General features: G+C 45.4%; 1 protein-coding gene across 2 annotated transcripts in view; it reads right to left on the reverse strand.

Moving 5' to 3' along the window:
* apbb3 (amyloid beta (A4) precursor protein-binding, family B, member 3) overlaps positions 1 to 21307 on the reverse strand; it is a 64079-nt gene that overhangs the window by 27413 nt on the left and 15359 nt on the right. For both annotated transcript variants that reach the window (XM_073067117.1, XM_073067118.1), the window contains exons 3-4: positions 14923 to 15014; positions 7489 to 7546 (exon numbers count right to left, since the gene is read on the reverse strand). In XM_073067117.1, the coding sequence (XP_072923218.1) occupies positions 7489 to 7546; positions 14923 to 15014 (150 nt within the window). The remainder of the gene's footprint in view (positions 1 to 7488; positions 7547 to 14922; positions 15015 to 21307) is intronic.

The following is a 21307-nucleotide window of genomic DNA, read 5'->3' on the forward strand; positions in this document are numbered from 1 at the left end:
GGATATTTTTTTTGGATTTTTGCACCATTCTCTGTAAACTCTACAGACTGTTGTAGAGAAAACCCCAAGAGAGCAGCAGTTTCTGAGATCCTCACCTCTCCTCTTCTCCTCACCCGCCTATCATCTGCTTCTGGATCCCCCAGCCCCTCCCATGGTCCACTCTCCTCTCCAGCCCTTTACCTTTTCAACCTGTCCCCTCCCAGCTTCTCACTTCCCCTCCCCACCACCGCCTGGCCTCACCTGTCACCTGCCAACTTGTCCTCCTTCCCCTCTCTCCAATTTCTTATTCTGGCATCTTCCCCCTTCCTTTCCAGTCCTGACTAAAGGTTTCAGCTCAAAATGGTGACTGTTTATTCCTCTCCATAGATACTGCCTGATCTGCAGAGTTCTTCCAGCATTTTGTGTGTGTAGCTCTGGGTGACAGGGTTGTCCCTCAGCTCCCTATTAAATCTCTTCCCCCTCACCCTAAACTTGCGCCCTTGAATTCTTGATTTCCCCCCACCTTGGGAATAAGACTGTGTATTCACCCTTTCTATTGGGCCACCATGGCCACTATCACAGCTTGGAGCATCAGAGTTCAGAGTTCAATTCCCATACTTTCTGTAAGGAGCCTGTACATTCTCCCCGTGACCATGTGGGTTTTCTCCGGGTGCTCCGGTTTCCTCCCACCATCCAAAGACATGCCATTTAGTAGATTAATTGTAAATTATGAATTGTCCTGTGATTAGGCTAGAGTTGAATCGGTTGGCTGCTGGCAGTGTGGCTCGAAGGGCCGGGAGGACCTGATCTGAGTGAGATAAATCTAAACACCTCGGGATTTTGTACTCCTCCGATTCTTCAGTATTCTAATGAAAAAGTCCCAACCTCCTCATGGTTCCCATAATTCTCTCAAATCTCTACAAAACCCGTGTGAGTACTATACAATGCACAGAACTGTCTGCGTTGGCGGAGCGGCTTTGTCAACCACCTTTGCTTTATCTGCCCCAAAAGGCATGTGGCCCTGGTGGCCAGCCCTATCAATGGGACTTCCCATTCCCTTTCCAGCACATCAGTCCATGGCTCCTCTACTGCCACAGCCAGGCCCATTTCAGATTGAAGGATCATCACCTCATACTGAACGGGTAGCCTCCAACCTGATGGTACGAACATCGAGTTATTTAACTTCCGGTATTGACTCCCCACTCCCTTTCTCTCCTCTTCCATTCCCCATTCTAGTTACCATCTCAGCCCTCCTCTTCACCTCATCCACATATCGCCTCCCTCTGGTGTCCTTCATCTTTCCCTTTCTTCCATGATCCAATCTCCTCTCCAATCAGATACAATCTCATTCAAACCTTCACCTCTTCCACCTATCACCTCCCAGCTAATCACTTCAGCCACCTCCCCCACCCACCCACCTTCCCCCTCACCTGGTCTCACCTATCAACTCCCAGTGTCTCACTTCATCCCCCTCCCTCCCCCACCCACCTTCCCCCTCACCTGGTCTCACCTGTCACCTCCCAGTGTCTCACTTCATCCCCCTCCCCACCCACCTTCCCCCTCACCTGGTCTCACCTATCATCTCCCAGTGTCTCACTCCATCCCCTTCCCCCACCCACCCACCTTCCCCCTCACCTGGTCTCACCTATCACCTCCCAGTGTCTCACCATCCCCCTCCCCACCCACCCACCTTCCCCCTCACCTGGTCTCACCTATCACCTCCCAGTGTCTCACTTCATCCCCCTCCCCACCCACCCACCTTCCCCCTCACCTGGTCTCACCTATCACCTCCCAGTGTCTCACTTCATCCCCCTCCCCACCCACCTTCCCCCTCACCTGGTCTCACCTATCACCTCCCAGTGTCTCACTCCATCCCCTTCCCCCTCACCTGGTCTCACCTATCACCTCCCAGTGTCTCACTCCATCCCCCTGCCCCACCCACCCACCTTCCCCCCTCACCTGGTCTCACCTGTCACCTCCCAGTGTCTCACTTCATCCCCCTCCCCACCCACCTTCTCCCTCACCTGGTCTCACCTATCACCTCCCAGTGTCTCACTTCATCCCCCTCCCCACCCACCCACCTTCCCCCTCACCTGGTCTCACCTATCACCTCCCAGTGTCTCACTTCATCCCCCTCCCCCTCACCTGGTCTCACCTATCACCTCCCAGTGTCTCACTTCATCCCCTTCCCCCACCCCCACCCACCCACCTTCCCCCTCACCTGGTCTCACCTATCACCTCCCAGTGTCTCACTCCATCCCCTTCCCCCTCACCTGGTCTCACCTATCACCTCCCAGTGTCTCACTTCATCCCCCTCCCCCACCCCCACCCACCCACCTTCCCCCTCACCTGGTCTCACCTATCACCTCCCAGTGTCTCACTTCATCCCCTTCCCCCTCACCTGGTCTCACCGATCACCTCCCAGTGTCTCACTTCATCCCCCTCCCCACCCACCCACCTTCCCCCTCACCTGGTCTCACCTATCACCTCCCAGTGTCTCACTTCATCCCCCTTCCTCCCCCACCCACCTTCCCCCTCACCTGGTATCACCTGTCACCTCCCAGTGTCTCACTTCATCCCCTTCCCCCTCACCTGGTCTCACTGATCACCTCCCAGTGTCTCACCTCATCCCCCTTCCTCCCCCACCCACTTTCCCCCTCACCTGGTATCACCTGTCACCTCCCAGTGTCTCACTTCATCCACCTTCCCCCTCACCTGGTCTCACCTATCACCTCCCAGTGTCTCACTTCATCCCCCTCCCCACCCACCTACCTTCCCCCTCACCTGGTCTCACCTATCACCTCCCAGGGTCTCACTTCATCCCCTCTCCCCACCCACCCACCCACCTTCCCCCTCACCTGGTCTCACCCCTCACCTCCCAGTTTGTATTTCTTTATCTCCCCCCACCCCCACCTTCTTTTCTGGCTTCTGCTCCCTTCCTTTCAGTCCTGCTGGAGGATCTCAGCCCAAAACATCGACTGATTATTCCTCCCCTTAGATGCTGCCTGTGCTGCTGAGTTAAACATAGAACATAGAACAGACAGGCCCTTTGGCCCGCAATGTTGTGCTAGTCCAAGATCAATCCAACCCTTCCCTCCCACATATCCCTCCATTCTTCTATCATCCATGTGCTTATCTAACAGTCCTTAAATATCCCCAATGTATCTGCCTCTGCCACCACTCCAACAGGGCATTTCACACACCCAGCATTCCCTGATACTTTCCTCCAATCTCCTTAAAATTATGCCCTCTTGCATTAACCACTTCCACCCAGGGGAAAAAGTCTCTGGCTGTCCACTTAATCTATGCCTCATTGTCTTGTACGCCTCTATCAAGTCACCACTCATTCTCCTTCACTCCAAAAACGAAAAGCCCCAGCTCGCTCATAGGATCCTCTGTCTTCACAAAACATGCTCTCTAATCCAGGTGGCATCCTGGTAAATCTCTGCACCCTCTCTAATCCAGGCAGCATCCTGGTGAATCTCCTCTGCACCCTCTCTAATCCAGGCAGCATCCTGGTGAATCTCCTCTGCACCCTCTCTAATCCAGGCAGCATCCTGGTAAATCTCCTCTGCACCCTCTCTAATCCAGGCAGCATCCTGGTAAATCTCCTCTGCATCCTCTCTATTCCAGGCAGCATCCTGGTAACTCTCCTCTGCACCCTCTCTAATCCAGGCAGCATCCTGGTAAATCTCCTCTGCACCCTCTCTAATCCAGGCAGCATCCTGGTAAATCTCCTCTGCACCCTCTCTAATCCAGGCAGCATCTTGGTAAATCTCCTCTGCATCCTCTCTATTCCAGGCAGCATCCTGGTAAATCTCCTCTGCACCCTCTCTAATCCAGGCAGCATCCTGGTAAATCTCCTCTGCACCCTCTCTAATCCAGGCAGCATCCTGGTCAATCTCCTCTGCACCCTCTCTAATCCAGGCAGCATCCTGGTAAATCTCCTCTGCACCCTCTCTAATCCAGGCAGCATCCTGGTGAATCTCCTCTGCACCCTCTCTAATCCAGGCAGCATCCTGGTGAATCTCCTCTGCACCCTCTCTAATCCAGGCAGCATCCTGGTAAATCTCCTCTGCACCCTCTCTAATCCAGACAGCATCCTGGTGAATCTCCTCTGCACCCTCTCTAATCCAGGCAGCATCCTGGTGAATCTCCTCTGCACCCTCTCTAATCCAGGCAGCATCCAGGTGAATCTCCTCTGCACCCTCTCTAATCCAGGTGGCATCCTGGTAAATCCCCTCTGCACCCTCTCTAATCCAGGCAGCATCCAGGTGAATCTCCTCTGCACCCTCTCTAATCTAGACAGCATCCTGGTAAATCTCCTCTGCACCCTCTCTAATCCAGGCAGCATCCAGGTGAATCTCCTCTGCACCCTCTCTAATCCAGGTGGCATCCTGGTAAATCCCCTCTGCACCCTCTCTAATCCAGGCAGCATCCTGGTAAATCTCCTCTGCACCCTCTCTAATCCAGGCAGCATCCTGGTAAATCTCCTCTGCACCCTCTCTAATCCAGGCAGCATCCTGGTAAATCTCCTCTGCACCCTCTCTAATCCAGGCAGCATCCTGGTAAATCTCCTCTGCATCCTCTCTATTCCAGGCAGCATCCTGGTAACTCTCCTCTGCACCCTCTCTAATCCAGGCAGCATCCTGGTAAATCTCCTCTGCACCCTCTCTAATCCAGGCAGCATCCTGGTAAATCTCCTCTGCACCCTCTCTAATCCAGGCAGCATCTTGGTAAATCTCCTCTGCATCCTCTCTATTCCAGGCAGCATCCTGGTAAATCTCCTCTGCACCCTCTCTAATCCAGGCAGCATCCTGGTAAATCTCCTCTGCACCCTCTCTAATCCAGGCAGCATCCTGGTCAATCTCCTCTGCACCCTCTCTAATCCAGGCAGCATCCTGGTAAATCTCCTCTGCACCCTCTCTAATCCAGGCAGCATCCTGGTGAATCTCCTCTGCACCCTCTCTAATCCAGGCAGCATCCTGGTGAATCTCCTCTGCACCCTCTCTAATCCAGGCAGCATCCTGGTAAATCTCCTCTGCACCCTCTCTAATCCAGACAGCATCCTGGTGAATCTCCTCTGCACCCTCTCTAATCCAGGCAGCATCCTGGTGAATCTCCTCTGCACCCTCTCTAATCCAGGCAGCATCCAGGTGAATCTCCTCTGCACCCTCTCTAATCCAGGTGGCATCCTGGTAAATCCCCTCTGCACCCTCTCTAATCCAGGCAGCATCCTGGTAAATCTCCTCTGCACCCTCTCTAATCCAGGCAGCATCCTGGTAAATCTCCTCTGCACCCTCTCTAATCCAGGCAGCATCCTGGTAAATCTCCTCTGCACCCTCTCTAATCCAGGCAGCATCCTGGTAAATCTCCTCTGCATCCTCTCTATTCCAGGCAGCATCCTGGTAACTCTCCTCTGCACCCTCTCTAATCCAGGCAGCATCCTGGTAAATCTCCTCTGCACCCTCTCTAATCCAGGCAGCATCCTGGTAAATCTCCTCTGCACCCTCTCTAATCCAGGCAGCATCTTGGTAAATCTCCTCTGCATCCTCTCTATTCCAGGCAGCATCCTGGTAAATCTCCTCTGCACCCTCTCTAATCCAGGCAGCATCCTGGTAAATCTCCTCTGCACCCTCTCTAATCCAGGCAGCATCCTGGTCAATCTCCTCTGCACCCTCTCTAATCCAGGCAGCATCCTGGTAAATCTCCTCTGCACCCTCTCTAATCCAGGCAGCATCCTGGTGAATCTCCTCTGCACCCTCTCTAATCCAGGCAGCATCCTGGTGAATCTCCTCTGCACCCTCTCTAATCCAGGCAGCATCCTGGTAAATCTCCTCTGCACCCTCTCTAATCCAGACAGCATCCTGGTGAATCTCCTCTGCACCCTCTCTAATCCAGGCAGCATCCTGGTGAATCTCCTCTGCACCCTCTCTAATCCAGGCAGCATCCTGGTAAATCTCCTCTGCACCCTCTTGAAAGCTTCCACATCCTTCCTATAATGAGACAATCAGAACTGAACACAACACTCCAAGTGTGGTCTAACCAGGGTTTTATGGAGCTGCAATGTTACCTCATGGCTCTTGAACTCAATCCCCCCAATAATGAAGGCCAGCACACCATACACTTCCTTAACCATCCTATCAAACTGCACTGCATCAATGAGGGATCTATGAATGTGGACCCCAGGTCCCTCTGTCCCTCCCCACTGCTGAGAACCCTGTCATTAACCCTGTACTCTGCCTTCGAGTTCCACCTTCCAAAGTGAATCACTTCACACTTTTCAGTTCAAGTTTATTGTCATTCAACCGTACACATGTACACTGCCAAACGAAACAATGTTCCTCTAGAGCAGGGTGGACAACAGAGTCCATATAACTCACACACACAAGACACTAAGCATTACAACCACAAATAAATTAACAAATAATAAGGTGCATATAAAGACTTAATAAAGTACTGGTGAGGTCTCACTTGAAGCATTTGTGAGCAGTTTTGGGCCCTTATCTTAGAAAGGATCTGCTGAAACTGGAGAGGGTTCAAAGGAGGTTCACGAAAATAATTCCAGGATTGAATAGCTTGTCATATTAACGAGCGTTTGATGGCTCTGGGTCTGAATTCAGAAGAATGAGGGGTGACCACATTGAAATCTATCGAATGATGAAAGGCCTAATAGAGTGGATGTGGAGAGGATGTTTCCTATGGTGGGAGAGTCCAAGACCAGAGGACACAGCCTCAGAATAGAGGGGATGTCCATTTAGAATGGAGGTGAGGAGGAATTTCTTTAGCCAGACAGTGGTGATTCTGTGGAATTCTTCGTCACAGGCAGTAATGGAGGCCCAGTCTTTCTGTATATTTAAGGCAGAGGTTGATAGATTCTTGATTGGTCAGGGGAGAAGGCAGGAGATTGGGGCTGAGAGAAAAATTGGATCAGCCGTGATGAAATGGCAGAGCAGACTTGATGGGCCAAATGGCCTAATTCTGCTCCTATATCTTATGGTCTCACACAAGTTAAGAGGTAAACAGTATAATGTTACTGGCACTTCACAGATGATGAGACCTGGATGGTGGCAAGGAGTTCAGTGGTCTCACCGCTGGGGGAGGAATCTGTTTCCCATCCTAACAGTCCGTGTCCTAATGCTCTGGTACCTCCTGCCTGATGGTAAGGGGTGAAAGAGATTGTTGGATGGATGGGAGGCATCATGCTAAGAGCCCTGAGATTGCTGCTCTCCAGTGGGCGGAAGAGAGACTCCACTGATCCTCATGGCGGCCCTTACCATCCTTTGTAGGGACTTGCAGTCAGACGCCTGACGATTTCTGTACCAGACAGTGATGCAGCTGCCAGGACTCTCCCGGTGGTGCCTCTGTAAGAACTGGTTAGAATGGTGCTTATGTGTCTTTCTGGGGAGAGCAAGAGGGGGCAGTAATACTGGTGTGACGCTGCTTTGGTCAAACTGATACCCTGTCACTGTTTCCGAGACACACAAACAAGGCAGAAGTTGTCTGTACCTTTGACTCTGAGCTCCTCTGAAGATCAAAGTTGCCGTCTTGCCAAGGTACCTCATCCCTGTAAAAGAGGACATCAGATGAGAATGTATTGTTAATTTTAAAAAATTTCATTTAGAGTTACAGCATGGTAACAGGGCCTGCACAGAAAGACAGATGACAGACCATAAAACATAGGAGTAGAATGAGGCCATTCAGTCCATCAGATCTTCTCTGTCATTCCATCATGGCTGATTTATTATCCCTCTGAACCCCACTCCCCATAACATCCGATGCCCTGACTAATCAAGAGCCTATCAACCTCTGCTTGAAATATATCCAATGTCTTGGCCTCCGCAGCCATCTGCGGAAATGAATTCCTTTTGGCTCCTCCATTCTTTTTTTTCACTACAAAAAAAAAAACCCCAAGAATGAAATAGGAAATTAACACAGTGCAAGATAAACATACAATGGTAATATAATACAGAAATATAATAATTGAAAAAGCACCCAAACTGAAGTCGTGTAAAGTTAGTGTCCACCCCCACCCCCACAAGAAAAAAAAACTCCAGACCAACCAGAGCAAAATGTAGGAAATATAAATCAGAACATTCAAACCCCCAAAACTGTAAATACAATTAAAAACAGAAGATAATAATGCCTACTACCAAAAAAAAAGCTGAAAGCAAGGGACTGAAAAAGAAACTTAGTCAAAAGGAAAGTTATGAAAATACTCAATAAAATGTCCCCAGACTTTAAGAAACTTTATGTCCAAATTAAGAATTGAGTAATGAATTTTTTCAAGATCTAAACAGGACATAATATCATTAAGCCATTGAGCGTGCGTGGGTGGGGCAACATCTCTCCATCTAAGAAGAATTAGACAACTAGCCAGGAGAGAAGCAAAAGATAATATTCGACGTTTAGTCAAACTCAAACGTATATCTGTCTCAGCAAAGAAACCAAAAAGAGCAATTAAAGGGTTAGGTTCTAAGTGGCGATTCAGAATACAGGATAAAGTTAAGAAAACATCCCTCCAAAATTTCTCTAGACTAGGACAGGTCCAGTACATATGAATGAGAGAAGCCTCACCACTTTTGCATTTATCACAAAGAGGACTAATATTAGGATAAAATCGAGATAATTTAGATTTGGACATATGAGCCCTATGAACAATCTTAAACTGTAAAAGGCAGTGGTGAGCACAAAGAGAAGTTGAGTTAACCGACTTGAGAATCGAGTCCCAAACCTCATCAGATAAAGGGATATTTAAGTCATGCTCCCAAGCCATTCTGATTTTATCCAAAGGGGTGTGCCATAAGGATACTAATTTATCACAAATAAAAGATATTAAACCTTTACATAATGGATTAATAGAAAGAAACAAGTCCATAGCATTTTTCTTGGGCATCTCAGGGAAGTTGGGTAATAAAGGATTAATGAAGTGTCTAATTTGGAGATATCTAAAGAAATGGGCATTAGGTAGATTAAACTTAGCAGAGAACTGTTGAAAAGATGCGAAGCGATTATCAATGAAAAGATCTTCAAAATACCTAATGCCCTTTCTATACCAATCATAAAATGTTGAATCATGCATAGAAGGTAGAAAAAGATGATTATGTAAAATAGGACTAGAAAGGGAAAAACCATAGAAACCATAAAATTTCCTAAACTGGGCCCATATTCGCAGAGTGTGTCTAACAAGAGGATTAACATTTAGTCTAGGCAAACTACTAGGGACTGCAAATCCAAGAAGTGCAGAGATAGAGAGATCCTTAGTGGAATTCAGCTCCATTGCTACCCATGTCGGGCGGTCAGACTGGCTATGGAAGAAAGACCAGAAGATAAATCAACGAATGTTAGCTGCCCAGTAGTATAGACGGAAATTAGGTAAGGCCATGCCGCCCTCTTTTTCAGATTTTTGAAGGTAAGTTTTGTTAATTCTGGAACACTTACCCTTCCACAGATAGGACAAAATAATAGAGTCTAAGGAATCAAAAAAGGTTTTAGAAATAAAAATTGGAATAGATTGAAATAAGTATAAAAATTTAGGGAGAACATACATTTTAATTACATTAACACAACCTACCAAGGACATAGATAAAGGTGACCATTGTGACAAACTCTGTTTTGTAGAGTACAAAAGATTGGCAAAATTTTCACGAAAAAGATCCTTAAAATTCCTTGTAACTGTAATACCAAGATAGGTAAATTGATTATCAACTACTTTAAAGGGGAGGTCGCGAAATAGTAATACTTGTGCTTCTTTATTAATTGGAAAAAGTTCACTCTTATGTAAATTAAGTTTATAGCCAGAGAACTGGCTAAATTGATCAAGAAGTGAAAACATTGGAGGTAAGGATGTGGACAGATTTGAAAGAAAAAGTAATAGATCATCAGCATAAAGAGAAACTTTATGCTCAACACCCTCCCTCCAGATCCCCGTCAATTCAGGACAACTTCGAAATGCAATCGCCAGAGGCTCTACAGCCAAATCAAAAAGAAGGGGACTTAAGGGGCATCCTTGACGGGTGCCATGTTTAAGGTTAAACAACTGGGATTGCTGAGAATTAGTCAAAACAGAGGCGGTAGGACACAGATATAGTAATTTGATCCAAGAGATAAAACTTTGACCGAGGTCAAATTTTTCTAAAACCGCAAAGAGGTTCCACTCTATACGATCAAATGCTTTCTCCGCATCGAGAGAGACAACGCATTCAACCCAGTTGAAGGTGAGTATAAAATATTAAATAAACACCGTATGTTAAAAAAGGGAAGACGATTTTTAATAAAACCAGTTTGATCATCAGAAATAATAGAGGGGATAACAGTTTCTAATCTATGAGCCAAAACTTTGGCCAAAATTTTAACATCAACATTAAGCAAAGAAATCGACCTGTAAGAGGAGCACTCTGTTGGATCTTTGCCCTTTTTAAATAAAAGGATAATACATGCCTCATTAAATGAGGGTGGCAATTTACCATAATTAAACAAATCAGATAGTACTGAGAGTAACTGAGGTGAAAGAAGTGAAGAGAATGATTTATAAAATTCTATGGGGAACCCATCAGGACCAGGAGATTTGCCTGACGACAGTGCAGAGATTGCAAAAGATACTTCTTCTAATGATATAGGCTCATTAAGTTTTGCTTTAGAATCAGATGAAACCGAAGGGATATTCAAGCTATTTAAAAAAAGGTCAACAGAAATATTCTCATTCAGGGATTCGGAGGAATAAAGCTGAGAATAAAAATTCTTAAATAAGTCATTAATTTCTGAGTGATTTGATGTAATATCCCCATTCTCCTTCCGGATCTTTGTAATATGTTGTTTAGCTTTAGAACGTCTCAACTGATTAACTAGAAACTTGCCAGATTTGTCACCATGAATGTAAAAGCAACTCTTACTTTCAAGAAGTTGACGTTCAACTTGTTGAGTAGAGAGAAGGTCAAATTTAGTTTGGAGTTCTACACGCTTCTTATATAATTCGGGGTTTTTAGTCTGAGCATATAATTGATCTAATTCTTTAATCTGATTAATCAGGTCTAATCGCTCTGAACGGGACTTTCTATTACGATTCGCTGTATATGAAATTATTTGACCCCTCAAATATACTTTCATAGCATCCCAGACAATCTGGGATGAAATTTCAGATGATGTATTAGTGTTTAGGAATAAAGTTATCTGGTCCTTAATAAATTTTACAAAATCATCATCCGATAATAAAGTCGGGTTAAAGCGCCAATGTTTAATCCTTTGAGGGAGACCAGGAAAATTTAGAGACAAAGTGACTGGGGCATGATCAGAGATCAGTATACTCTGATAGTCACAAGAATGAACAAATGAAATAAGTTGATTATCAATTAAGAAATAGTCAATTCTAGTAAAGGTATGATGAACATGTGAAAAAAAGGAATAATCTCTCTCAGTAGGATGAAGGAAACGCCATATATCAGAGATACCATAGTTAGAAAGAAAAGAGAGAATAGCTAAAGCAGATTTAGTAGGTAATCTAGTAACAGGGGACAATCGATCCAAAGTTGGGTCTAACCAGCAGTTAAAGTCGCCACCCAATATAAGAGAATATAGGTTCAGATCTGGTAATGAGGAAAAAAAGCGTTCAAAAAAATTAACATCATCTGAATTGGGAGCATACAGGTTAGCTAGTACTACCTTAGTATTATATAATTTGCCAGAAACAATAATAAAACGGCCATTTGTGTCAGATATCTTACTATGGAGTTCAAAAGGAACATTTGAGTTGATAAAAGAATGGAAACCCCGCTAGCTTTGGCCGGGAAGGATGAATGAAAATGTTGACCCACCCACTTTGACATAAGCCGAGAATTATCCAAACTACGAATATGAGTTTCTTGGAGGAAAGCAATGTCAGCTTTAAGTTGCTTAATATGGGAGAAGACTTTTCTTCTTTTAACAGGATGATTCAATCCCTTTACATTCCAGCTCACAAATTTCAATGGACTAACCATTATCAATTGTTAAGACGTAAAAGGCAGTAGGCATATACAAGATCTAACATTGCAATAACAGTTTGGAAGCAAAAATATAAACATAAATCAATAAAATCAGGACATAGACATGTCCTGGATAACAAGGAAAAACAAAAAAAACAATAGATGGTGTTGGTACTGGAGAATCCACCCCACCCTCACAACCCAAAACTAGATGGCTACCCAAAAAAGCAGCTAGCTCTACAAAAAAAGGACACCCCAAAAACCAACTTCCAGTTCCGTAACATTAACATAAGCTCCATGTAAGTAATATAGCAGATACTAACTAATTTATGCACTACAAATCGAAATTACAAATAGGAACAACTTCATCAGAAAGAATATAAAACTTACTACAAAATAATAATCAAGAACTAATCTACCCGTGAGAAACTATGAAAAATTGAAAAAAAAGGGTAAAAGGGGGAAAAAAGGGGGAAATTCTATATTTAAAGAGAGTACATATCAGCTGTTTTAAAAAAAAGGCAGGTCTTATACAGTAAATTGACAGGGAGACCTTCAATAAAAAACTCTAAGCCTCCCAAATAACTTAAGACCAGTTGTAGTTCTCTACAGTTAAAGTTATTCAAAAGTAAACTAAATTACACAAATGAAATCTAAGTCCACAGGAAAACATTAATTTAAATCATCTATTTAAGAAAATCACACCAAGTCCAAGGAGAGACCAACTAAAACCCTTAGGTTCTGAGTAGTTAAGGACTAAATTATTCAAATAGAGTCTGAGTTCGCAAATAAGACTTTAATTCAAGAAATAATCATCAGCCATTTTAGAAAGTCAAACCGGGTCCAAGGAAGTCAAGATGGCTGGAAGATTTCCAACAAACATCTCAGCCTCTCTAACTGACTTAAACCACTTATATTCTCCAGTAGTAAGCGTAATTCGAAGATCGGCAGGATTGCGAAGGGAAGGTTTGAATCCACGATTAAAGAGCTCTTTCATAACGCCTTTGAACTCGGCACGCATCTTCAGAACCTGGGGAGCATAGTCTTCCATGATATGAATGGTATTATTTCGGAAAGTCAGCATGCCTCTTCGGCGTGCCTCCATAATCAAACGGTTTTTCACCTGATAACGATGGAAACACAGGATAACTGGTCGTGCTCTAGAACCCAAAACAGCTCAAGGGACATAAATTCTGTGAGCTCTTTCTAGCTCAGGTGGAGTCGGGAGAAATTCTTTCCCGAAAATCTCACAGAGAAAAGAAGAGAAAAATTCAACGGGGGAGCCCGTTTCAGTGGCCTGTGGCAAACCGAGAATTCGCAGATTGCAGCGCCTGCTCCGATTTTCGAGATCCGCCATTTTGGAAATAAGTTTGCTGCTTTGCTCCGTTAAGTTGGAACAGAGAGTTTCCAAATGCTGAACGCGGCGTTTTAAATCTTCAGAGGTTAGGTCGATGCGAGATAAATGTTCGGCTTGATCATCCACTCTGGCGTTAATCTGATCCAATTTTGACTCCAGCTGACTGATAGAGGCTCTAAATTCAGTCTTGATATCAGTTCAAATGTCTTGTCCATTCTGTTCCAGGATAGAGAGAATCTCGGCAGACAAAGACGTGGGAGTTTCTTTTTTCCCGGATTTAGAATTTTTTGCAGCCATTGTAAGATAGACGTATTCGCAGGCAGATAAGAAAAAACAGATAGAAAAACGAACTAAGGTTTAAAAAGGGAGACACATAGTGCGAAGGTAAGAAATGTAACGGAGCAAAAGTTTGAAGCGACTAAACAATCGCCATCTTACCGGAAGTCTGGCTCCTCCATTCTAAAGGGACGTCCTTGTATTCTGAGATGGTACCCCCTCTGGACCTAGACTACCCCACTTTAGGAAATGTCCTCTCCACGTCCATGGTATCCAGGCCTTTCAATATTCAGTAGGTTTCAATTGAGATTCCCCCTCATTCTTCTAAACTCCAGCAAGTACAGCCCAGAGACATCAAACACTCCTCAATCCTGGGATCATGCATATGAACCTCCCTCTATTTTGAGGCTGTGCCCTCTGGACCTAGACTCCCCCACTATAGGAAACATCCTCTCTACATCCACTCTGTCTGTGTCCTCTGGTCCTAGACTCCCCCACTATAGGAAACATCCTCTCCACATCCACTCTATCTGTGTCCTCTGGTCCTAGACTCCCCCACTATAGGAAACATCCTCTCCACATCCACTCGATCTGTGTCTTCTTGTCCTAGACTCCCCCACTATAGGAAACATCCTCTCCACATCCACTCTATCTGTGTCCTCTGGTCCTAGACTCCCCCACTATAGGAAACATCCTCTCCACATCCACTCTATCTGTGTCCTCTGGTCCTAGACTTCCCCACTATAGGAAACATCCTCTCCACATCCACCCTATCTGTGTCCTCTGGTCCTAGACTCCCCCACTATAGGAAACATCCTCTCCACATCCACTCTATCTGTGTCCTCTGGTCCTAGACTCCCCCACTATAAGAAACATCCTCTCCACATCCATTCTATCTGTGCCCTCTGGTCCTAGACTTCCCCACTATAGGAAACATCCTCTCCACATCCACTCCGTCTGTGTCCTCTGGTCCTAGACTCCCCCACTATAGGAAACATCCTCTCCACATCCACTCCGTCTGTGTCCTCTGGTCCTGGATTCCCCGCGATAGGAAACATCCTCTCCACATCCACTCTGTCTGTGTCCTCTGGTCCTAGACTCCCCACTATAGGAAACATCCTCTCCACATCCACTCCGTCTGTGTCCTCTGGTCCTGGATTCCCCGCGATAGGAAACACCCTCTGCACATCCACTATCTAAATCCAACCATATGCCCAGCTTTCCCTGAAGTCTGGCAGGCTCACAGGAGGCATACCGACATTACAGGAGACACGGTCAGTCTCTTTGAGTCAATGTGCAGCCGATGCAGTTGGGAGCCTAGACAGCGGCTGAGAAGGAGGGAGGCCTCACCTGAGATCAAGTGAAGAAGATTCTGGCATGTTGCTCTCGAACTTCCCACCTCTGGTTGTGCGATGAACAGCGACAGGACCCAGATCAGCAGCCTGTGACAGTGAACAAGGTGGAGATCAGAGTCAAAGAGCAGGAAAACAGGCCCTTTGGCCCAGCTCAACCATTCCAGCCAATGTGCCTATCTCAGCCTGTCTCATATCCCTCTAAAGCTTTCCTGTTCCTGTACAATACTGTGCAAAAGTCTTAGGCACATATATATAGCTAGACTGCTTAAGGCTTTTGCACAGTACTGTAGTAATTTTATGTATTGCAATGAATTGCTGCAAATTTCATGGTATATGTGAGTAATAATAAACCTGATTCTGCTATGGGTATCTACAGTGGACTGAAGGTGGGAAGGGAACAGGGAGAGGGGAATCATGGTTGGAAAAAGGGGAAGGAAGAGGGGAGGGGGTGGGAAGCACCAAAGAAACATTCTGCAATGATCAATAATCAAATGGCCTTGCCTGGTGTCTCAGGGCTGGGTGTGTCTGCACCCATACCCCAACCCACCCTGGCACTCCTTCTCTGCCACCTGTCCCACACCCCTCCTGAGGTGCTCCACCCTCACCATTCCCAACATCCTTTACTTCCGCCAGATTTACAAACTCACTCTTAACTCCTTGTTGACAAATACAGTACTGTGCATCCTAGCTGTGCATACGTGCCTGAGCATTTGCACAGTACTGTACCTATCAGACTCTGAGACACAGGAGCAGAACTAGATCATTCAGTCCACCATTCCATCATGGCTGCTTCCTTATCCCTCCCAACCCCACTTCTCCTAGTGACCTTTGACACCCTGACTAAGAAGCTGTCCAAATGTCTCTAATACTGTAATTGTACCCACCTCTATCATTTCCTCTGGCAAATTATTCCATCTAACCACCACCCCCTATGTGAAAAGAATCCCTTTAAATCTTTCCCCTCTCACATGTCCCTTCTGTTTCTGGTATTTGGGTGTACGTACAGGAGCCTGAAGGACAAACACTAAATATTTTAGGAACAGCTTCTTCCCCTCTGACATCATATTTCTTAAACGTCCATGATCACTACCTCATTATTCATCTTTTGAATTATTTATCTCTCTATTTAAATAAATAAATTCACAGCACATTAGCGTAGCAGTTAGCATAACGTACCTGTCTGGGAGGGAACTATCTGAGATAGACTGGGACTGTTTAACCTGGAATGGAGGAGGATGAGGGATGACTTCATTGAGGTTTATATATTAATAAGGTACAGAGATAAGGAGGGTGACCAGAAACTAGACTAGAAAGCAGAAGTTACAGTGAGAAGGACAAGGTTTAAAGGGGACCGGGACTGTTTAACCTGGAATGGAGGAGGATGAGGGATGACTTCATTGAGGTTTATATATTAATAAGGTACAGAGATAAGGAGGGTGACCAGAAACTAGACTAGAAAGCAGAAGTTACAGTGAGAAGGACAAGGTTTAAAGGGGACCTGGAGGATAGTTTTCTCAACCCAGAAGCAGTTCAGTACCGTAATGGCAAGCGTAATGCTTCACAGTACCAGCTGCCGGGTTCAATTCCTGCCGCTGTCTGTAAGGAGTTTATACACTCTCCCCGTGACCATGTGGATTTCCTCTGGGTGCTCCGGTTTCCTCCCACAGTCGGAAGACGTACCGGTGAGGGTTAGTAAACTGAGGACATTATGTTGGCCACGGAAGGATGGTGACACCTTGTTGGTCGTTGACGCAAATGACACATTTCACTGTATGTTTGGAGGTACACGTGACAAATAAAGCCAATCTCTAGACTCCTCTACGGTGGGGAGATAGACTGTGGTCATTCACCTTATCCATGCTCCTCACAATTTTATAAACTTCTATAAGGTCATTCCTCAGCCAACCTCACTGCAGAGTAAACCACCCAGCTGTCCAGTCTCTCCCTGCAAGCCAGGCCTTCCAGCGTCAGTAAGCAGCCTGGGGCGTTACAGTGGAGCACTGGACAGATTACAGACTGTAACTTACAGCAGAGATTGGGAGTTAAGTGGCAAAATCAACAAAATAAACTTTGTTACTGGAAATCCAAAACAGAAACGGAAGATGGTGAACATACTGAACGGGTCAGAATCTGAAGTGGAGCTTGATAGTCAGGATGTGAAAGGTTATCGAGAGAAGGTAAGCTGGTATATTTCTGTTGCAGGCACTGAGATGTGTTTGTGATTGGTAAGGGGGGGTAAAGGATTTTGAGAAAATGGGGTTGAGAGAAAAAATATCAGCCATGATTGAATCACAGAGCTAATTGAATGGGCTGAATGGCCTTTCTGTTCCTGTATCTTGTGGTCAGGCCGTAGACATCTAAAATAAAAATGTAACCTTTCCTCATAAGGTATGGTCTCTCGCCCACCAGGGACTGCTGGGGTGATTGAGTGAGGTTGGGCTTTTCTCTTTGGAGTGAAGGAGGATGAGAGGTGACTTGATAGAGGTGTACAAGATGATGAGTGGCAGAGATCGAGTTGACAGCCAGAGACTTTTTACCAGTGGGGAAGCAGCTTGTAGGAGGGGACATAATCTTGAGGTAACTGGAGGGAAGTATTGGGGAGATGTCAGAGATATGTTGTTTTTTTACACAGAGAGTGGTGGGTGCGTGGAAAGCACTGCCTGGGATGGTGGTAGAGGCAGATACATTGGGGACATTAGGGACACTAAAGAGACTCTTAGGTAGTCACATGGATGATAGAAAAATGGAAGACTAAGTGGGAGGGAGGGGTTAGATTGATCTTAAGAGTAGGTTGAAAGGTTGGCACAACATTGTGGGCCGAAGGGCCTGTACTGTGCCTAGGTGCTCCAGTTTCCTCCCACAGTCCAAAGAAGTACTGAATAGTAGCTTATTTGTTTTTTTGTAAACTGTCCTGTGAACGGGCTAGGGGTGCTGGGTGGTCTGTCTCGTTAGGCCTGTTCTGCACCGTATCTCCAGATAAAAAATAAAATAAGATAAAACTATGGGAAGACATGGTGTGATTTGTTGGTCACCAGTTAGGAGATTACACAGGGAAACAGCCAGCTTCATTGTTAGATCAGGTCAAAATGGGAAAAGATTTCTGAAAGCACTCCAGTTATGTTCTTTAAACCAATATAGATGTTCCAGTCGACCCTCAACAATTTTAAATTATACACCATCGACAGTATCCTCTCTGGGTAATTGACCCTCAACAACTTTAAATGGTCCACCATCGACAGTATCCTATCTGGATGCATCACAGATTGGTACGGCAACATGAATGGCTCTCCACACAGCTTTAGACCACCTGGACAGCACAAACACCTATGTCAAGATGCTGTTCATCAACTATTGTTCAGTATTTAATACCATCATTCCCACAATCCTGATTGAGAAATTACAGAACCTGGGCCTCTGTACCTCCATCTGCACCTGGATCCTCAACTTCCTAACCGGAAACCATAATCTGTGCGGATTGGTGATAACATATCCTCCTCACTGACGATCAACACTGGCGCACCTCAGGGGTGTGTGCTTAGCCCACTGCTCTACTCTCTGTATACACGTGACTTTGTGGCTAGGCATAGCTCAAATACCATCTATAAATTTGCTGATGATTCAACATTGTTAGTAGAATCTCAAATGAAGATGACAGGGCGTACAGGAGTGAGATATGCCAACTAGTGGAGTGGTGTCGCAGCAACAACCTGGCACTCAGCATCAGTGAGACGAAAGAGCTAATTGTGGACTTCAGGAAGGGTAAGACGAATGAACACATACCAATCCTCATAGAGGGATCAGAAGAGGAGAGAGTGAGCAGCTTCAAGTTCCTGGGTGTCAAGATCTCTGAGGATCTAACCTGGTCCCAACATATCGATGCAGTTATAAAGAAGGCATGACACCGGCTATACTTTATTAGCAGTTTGAAGAGATTCAGTATGTCAACAAAGACACTCAAAAACTTCTATAGATGTACTGTGGAGAGCATTCTGACAGGCTGCATCACTGTCTGGTATGGGAAGAGGTGGGAAGCTACTGCGTAGGACCAAAAGAAGCTGCAGAGGGTTGTCAATTTAGTCAGCTCCATCTTGGGTACTAGCCTACAAAGTACCCAACACATCTTCAAGGAGTGGTGTCTCTTGAAAGGCAGAGTCCATTATTAAAGACCTCCAGCACCCAGGACATGTCCTTTTCTCACTGTCACCCTCAGGAGGTACAGAAGCCTGAAGGCACACACTCAGTGATTCAGAAACAGCTTCTTCCCCTCTGCCACCCAATTCCTAAATGGACATTGAACCCGTGAACACTACCTCACTTCTTTATTATATATTATTTTTGTTTTTGCATTATTGTTGATCAATTCAATATACGTATACTGTAATTGATTTACTTATTTATTATTAGTTTTCTTCTGCTATATCACGCATTGCATTGGACTGCTGCTGCTAAGTTAACAAATTTCACAACACATGCCGGTGATAATAAACCTGATTCTGATTCTGACCAAAAGAAACTGCAGAGAGTTGTGGAGAGTTGTCCCCTAGTACAGTAAAACGGATTCTTGACATCACAATCTACCTTGTTTTGACCTTGGACCTTATTGCCAACTTGCACTGCATGTTCTCTATAATTGTAACACTTTATTCTGCCTTCTGCTACTGTTTCCCTTGTCCTATCTCAATGCACTGATCTCCATGAGAGCTCTGTGCACAGTCGCTTTTATCCCCTGCTGCCTGAGGAAAGCAGCCAAGGTAACTAGAGATCCCTCCCACCCCAGTCATTCTCTCCTGTCCCTCCTCCCAGCAAGTTACAAGATCTTGTGAACATGCTCTACCAGGCTCCGGGACATCTTCTATCTCACTGCTGTCAAGCTCCTGTGAACGGACCTCCCATACACTAAAAGATGAACCCTTCATCTCCCAATCTGCCTGACTATGACTATTGCACTTTATGTGTCTGCCTACACTGCACTTTCTCTGTAAGACCCTCCGCTGTTCGGAGTTGACCTTTGATGTTGCGTCCTAGCTGTCATTCACAAGCCAGTATGCAAGCTAGGGCTGTACGATATGGGTTTTACTCCCAAAGCCTTCCCCATGAGTGGGTATAGCCACAAGGCAGCAGAGGTTTGAGATCAGTTTTCCTACATAAGAAATACGAGCAGGAGTCAGTCATCCGGCCTATTGAGCCTACTCGCCATTCAATAAGGTCATGACTGATCTGGCCATCTCTACCTTCTTGACTTTTCCCCATAACCCTCAATTCCCCTACTGTGCAAAAATCTATCCAACCTTGTCTTAAATATATGTTACTAAGGTAGCCTCCACTGCTTCTTTGGGCAGAGAATTCCACAGATTCACCACTCTCTGGGAAAAGCAATTTCTCCTCATCTCTGTTCTAAATCTACTCCCCTGAATCTTGAGCCTATGTCCCCTAGTTCCAGTCTCACCTACCAGTGGAAATGACTTTCCTGCCTCTATCTTATCTTGTATGTTTCTATAAGTGGATGTAGTGTACCTCAATTTTCAGAAGGCATTTGATAAGGTCCCACATAGGAGATTGGTGGGTAAAATCAAAGCTCAGGGCATCGGGGGGAAGACATTGACATGGATAGAAAACTGGTTGGCAGATAGAAAGCAAAGGGTAGCGGTGAATGGGTGTTTCTCGGAATGGCAGGTGGTGACTAGTGGGGTGCCACAGGGCTCGGTATTGGGACCACAGCTGTTTACCATTTACGTCAACGATTTAGATGAAGGCATTGAGAATAACATCAGCAAATTTGCTGATGATACTAAGCTGGGTGGCAGTGTGACATGTGATGAGGATGTTAGGAGAATTCAAGGTGACTTGGATAGGCTGGGTGAGTGGGCAGATACTTGGCAGATGACGTTTAATGTGAATAAGTGTGAGGTTATCCACTTTGGGAGTAAGAACAGGAAGGCAGATTATTATCTGAACGGTGTAGAGTTAGGTAAGGGAGAAATACAAAGAGATCTAGGAGTCCTTGTTCATCAGTCACTGAAGGTGAATGAGCAAGTGCAGCAGGCAGTGAAGAAGGCTAATGGAATGTTGGCCTTTATTACAAAGGGAATTGAATACAAGAGCAAGGAAATCCTCTTGCATTTGTACAGAGCCCTGGTGAGACCACACCGGGAGTATTGTGTACAGTTTTGGTCTCCAGGGTTAAGGAAGGACATCCTGGCTGTAGAGGAAGTGCAGCATAGATTCACGAGGTTAATTCCTGGTATGTCTGGACTGTCTTATGCAGAGAGGTTAGAGAGACTGGGCTTGTACACGCTGGAATTAAGGAGATTGAGAGGGGATCTGATTGAAACATATAAGATTATTAAGGGATTGGACAAGATAGAGGCAGGAAATATGTT

This window comes from Hemitrygon akajei, chromosome 15, assembly GCF_048418815.1.
Source record: "Hemitrygon akajei chromosome 15, sHemAka1.3, whole genome shotgun sequence".
NCBI lineage: Eukaryota > Metazoa > Chordata > Chondrichthyes > Myliobatiformes > Dasyatidae > Hemitrygon > Hemitrygon akajei.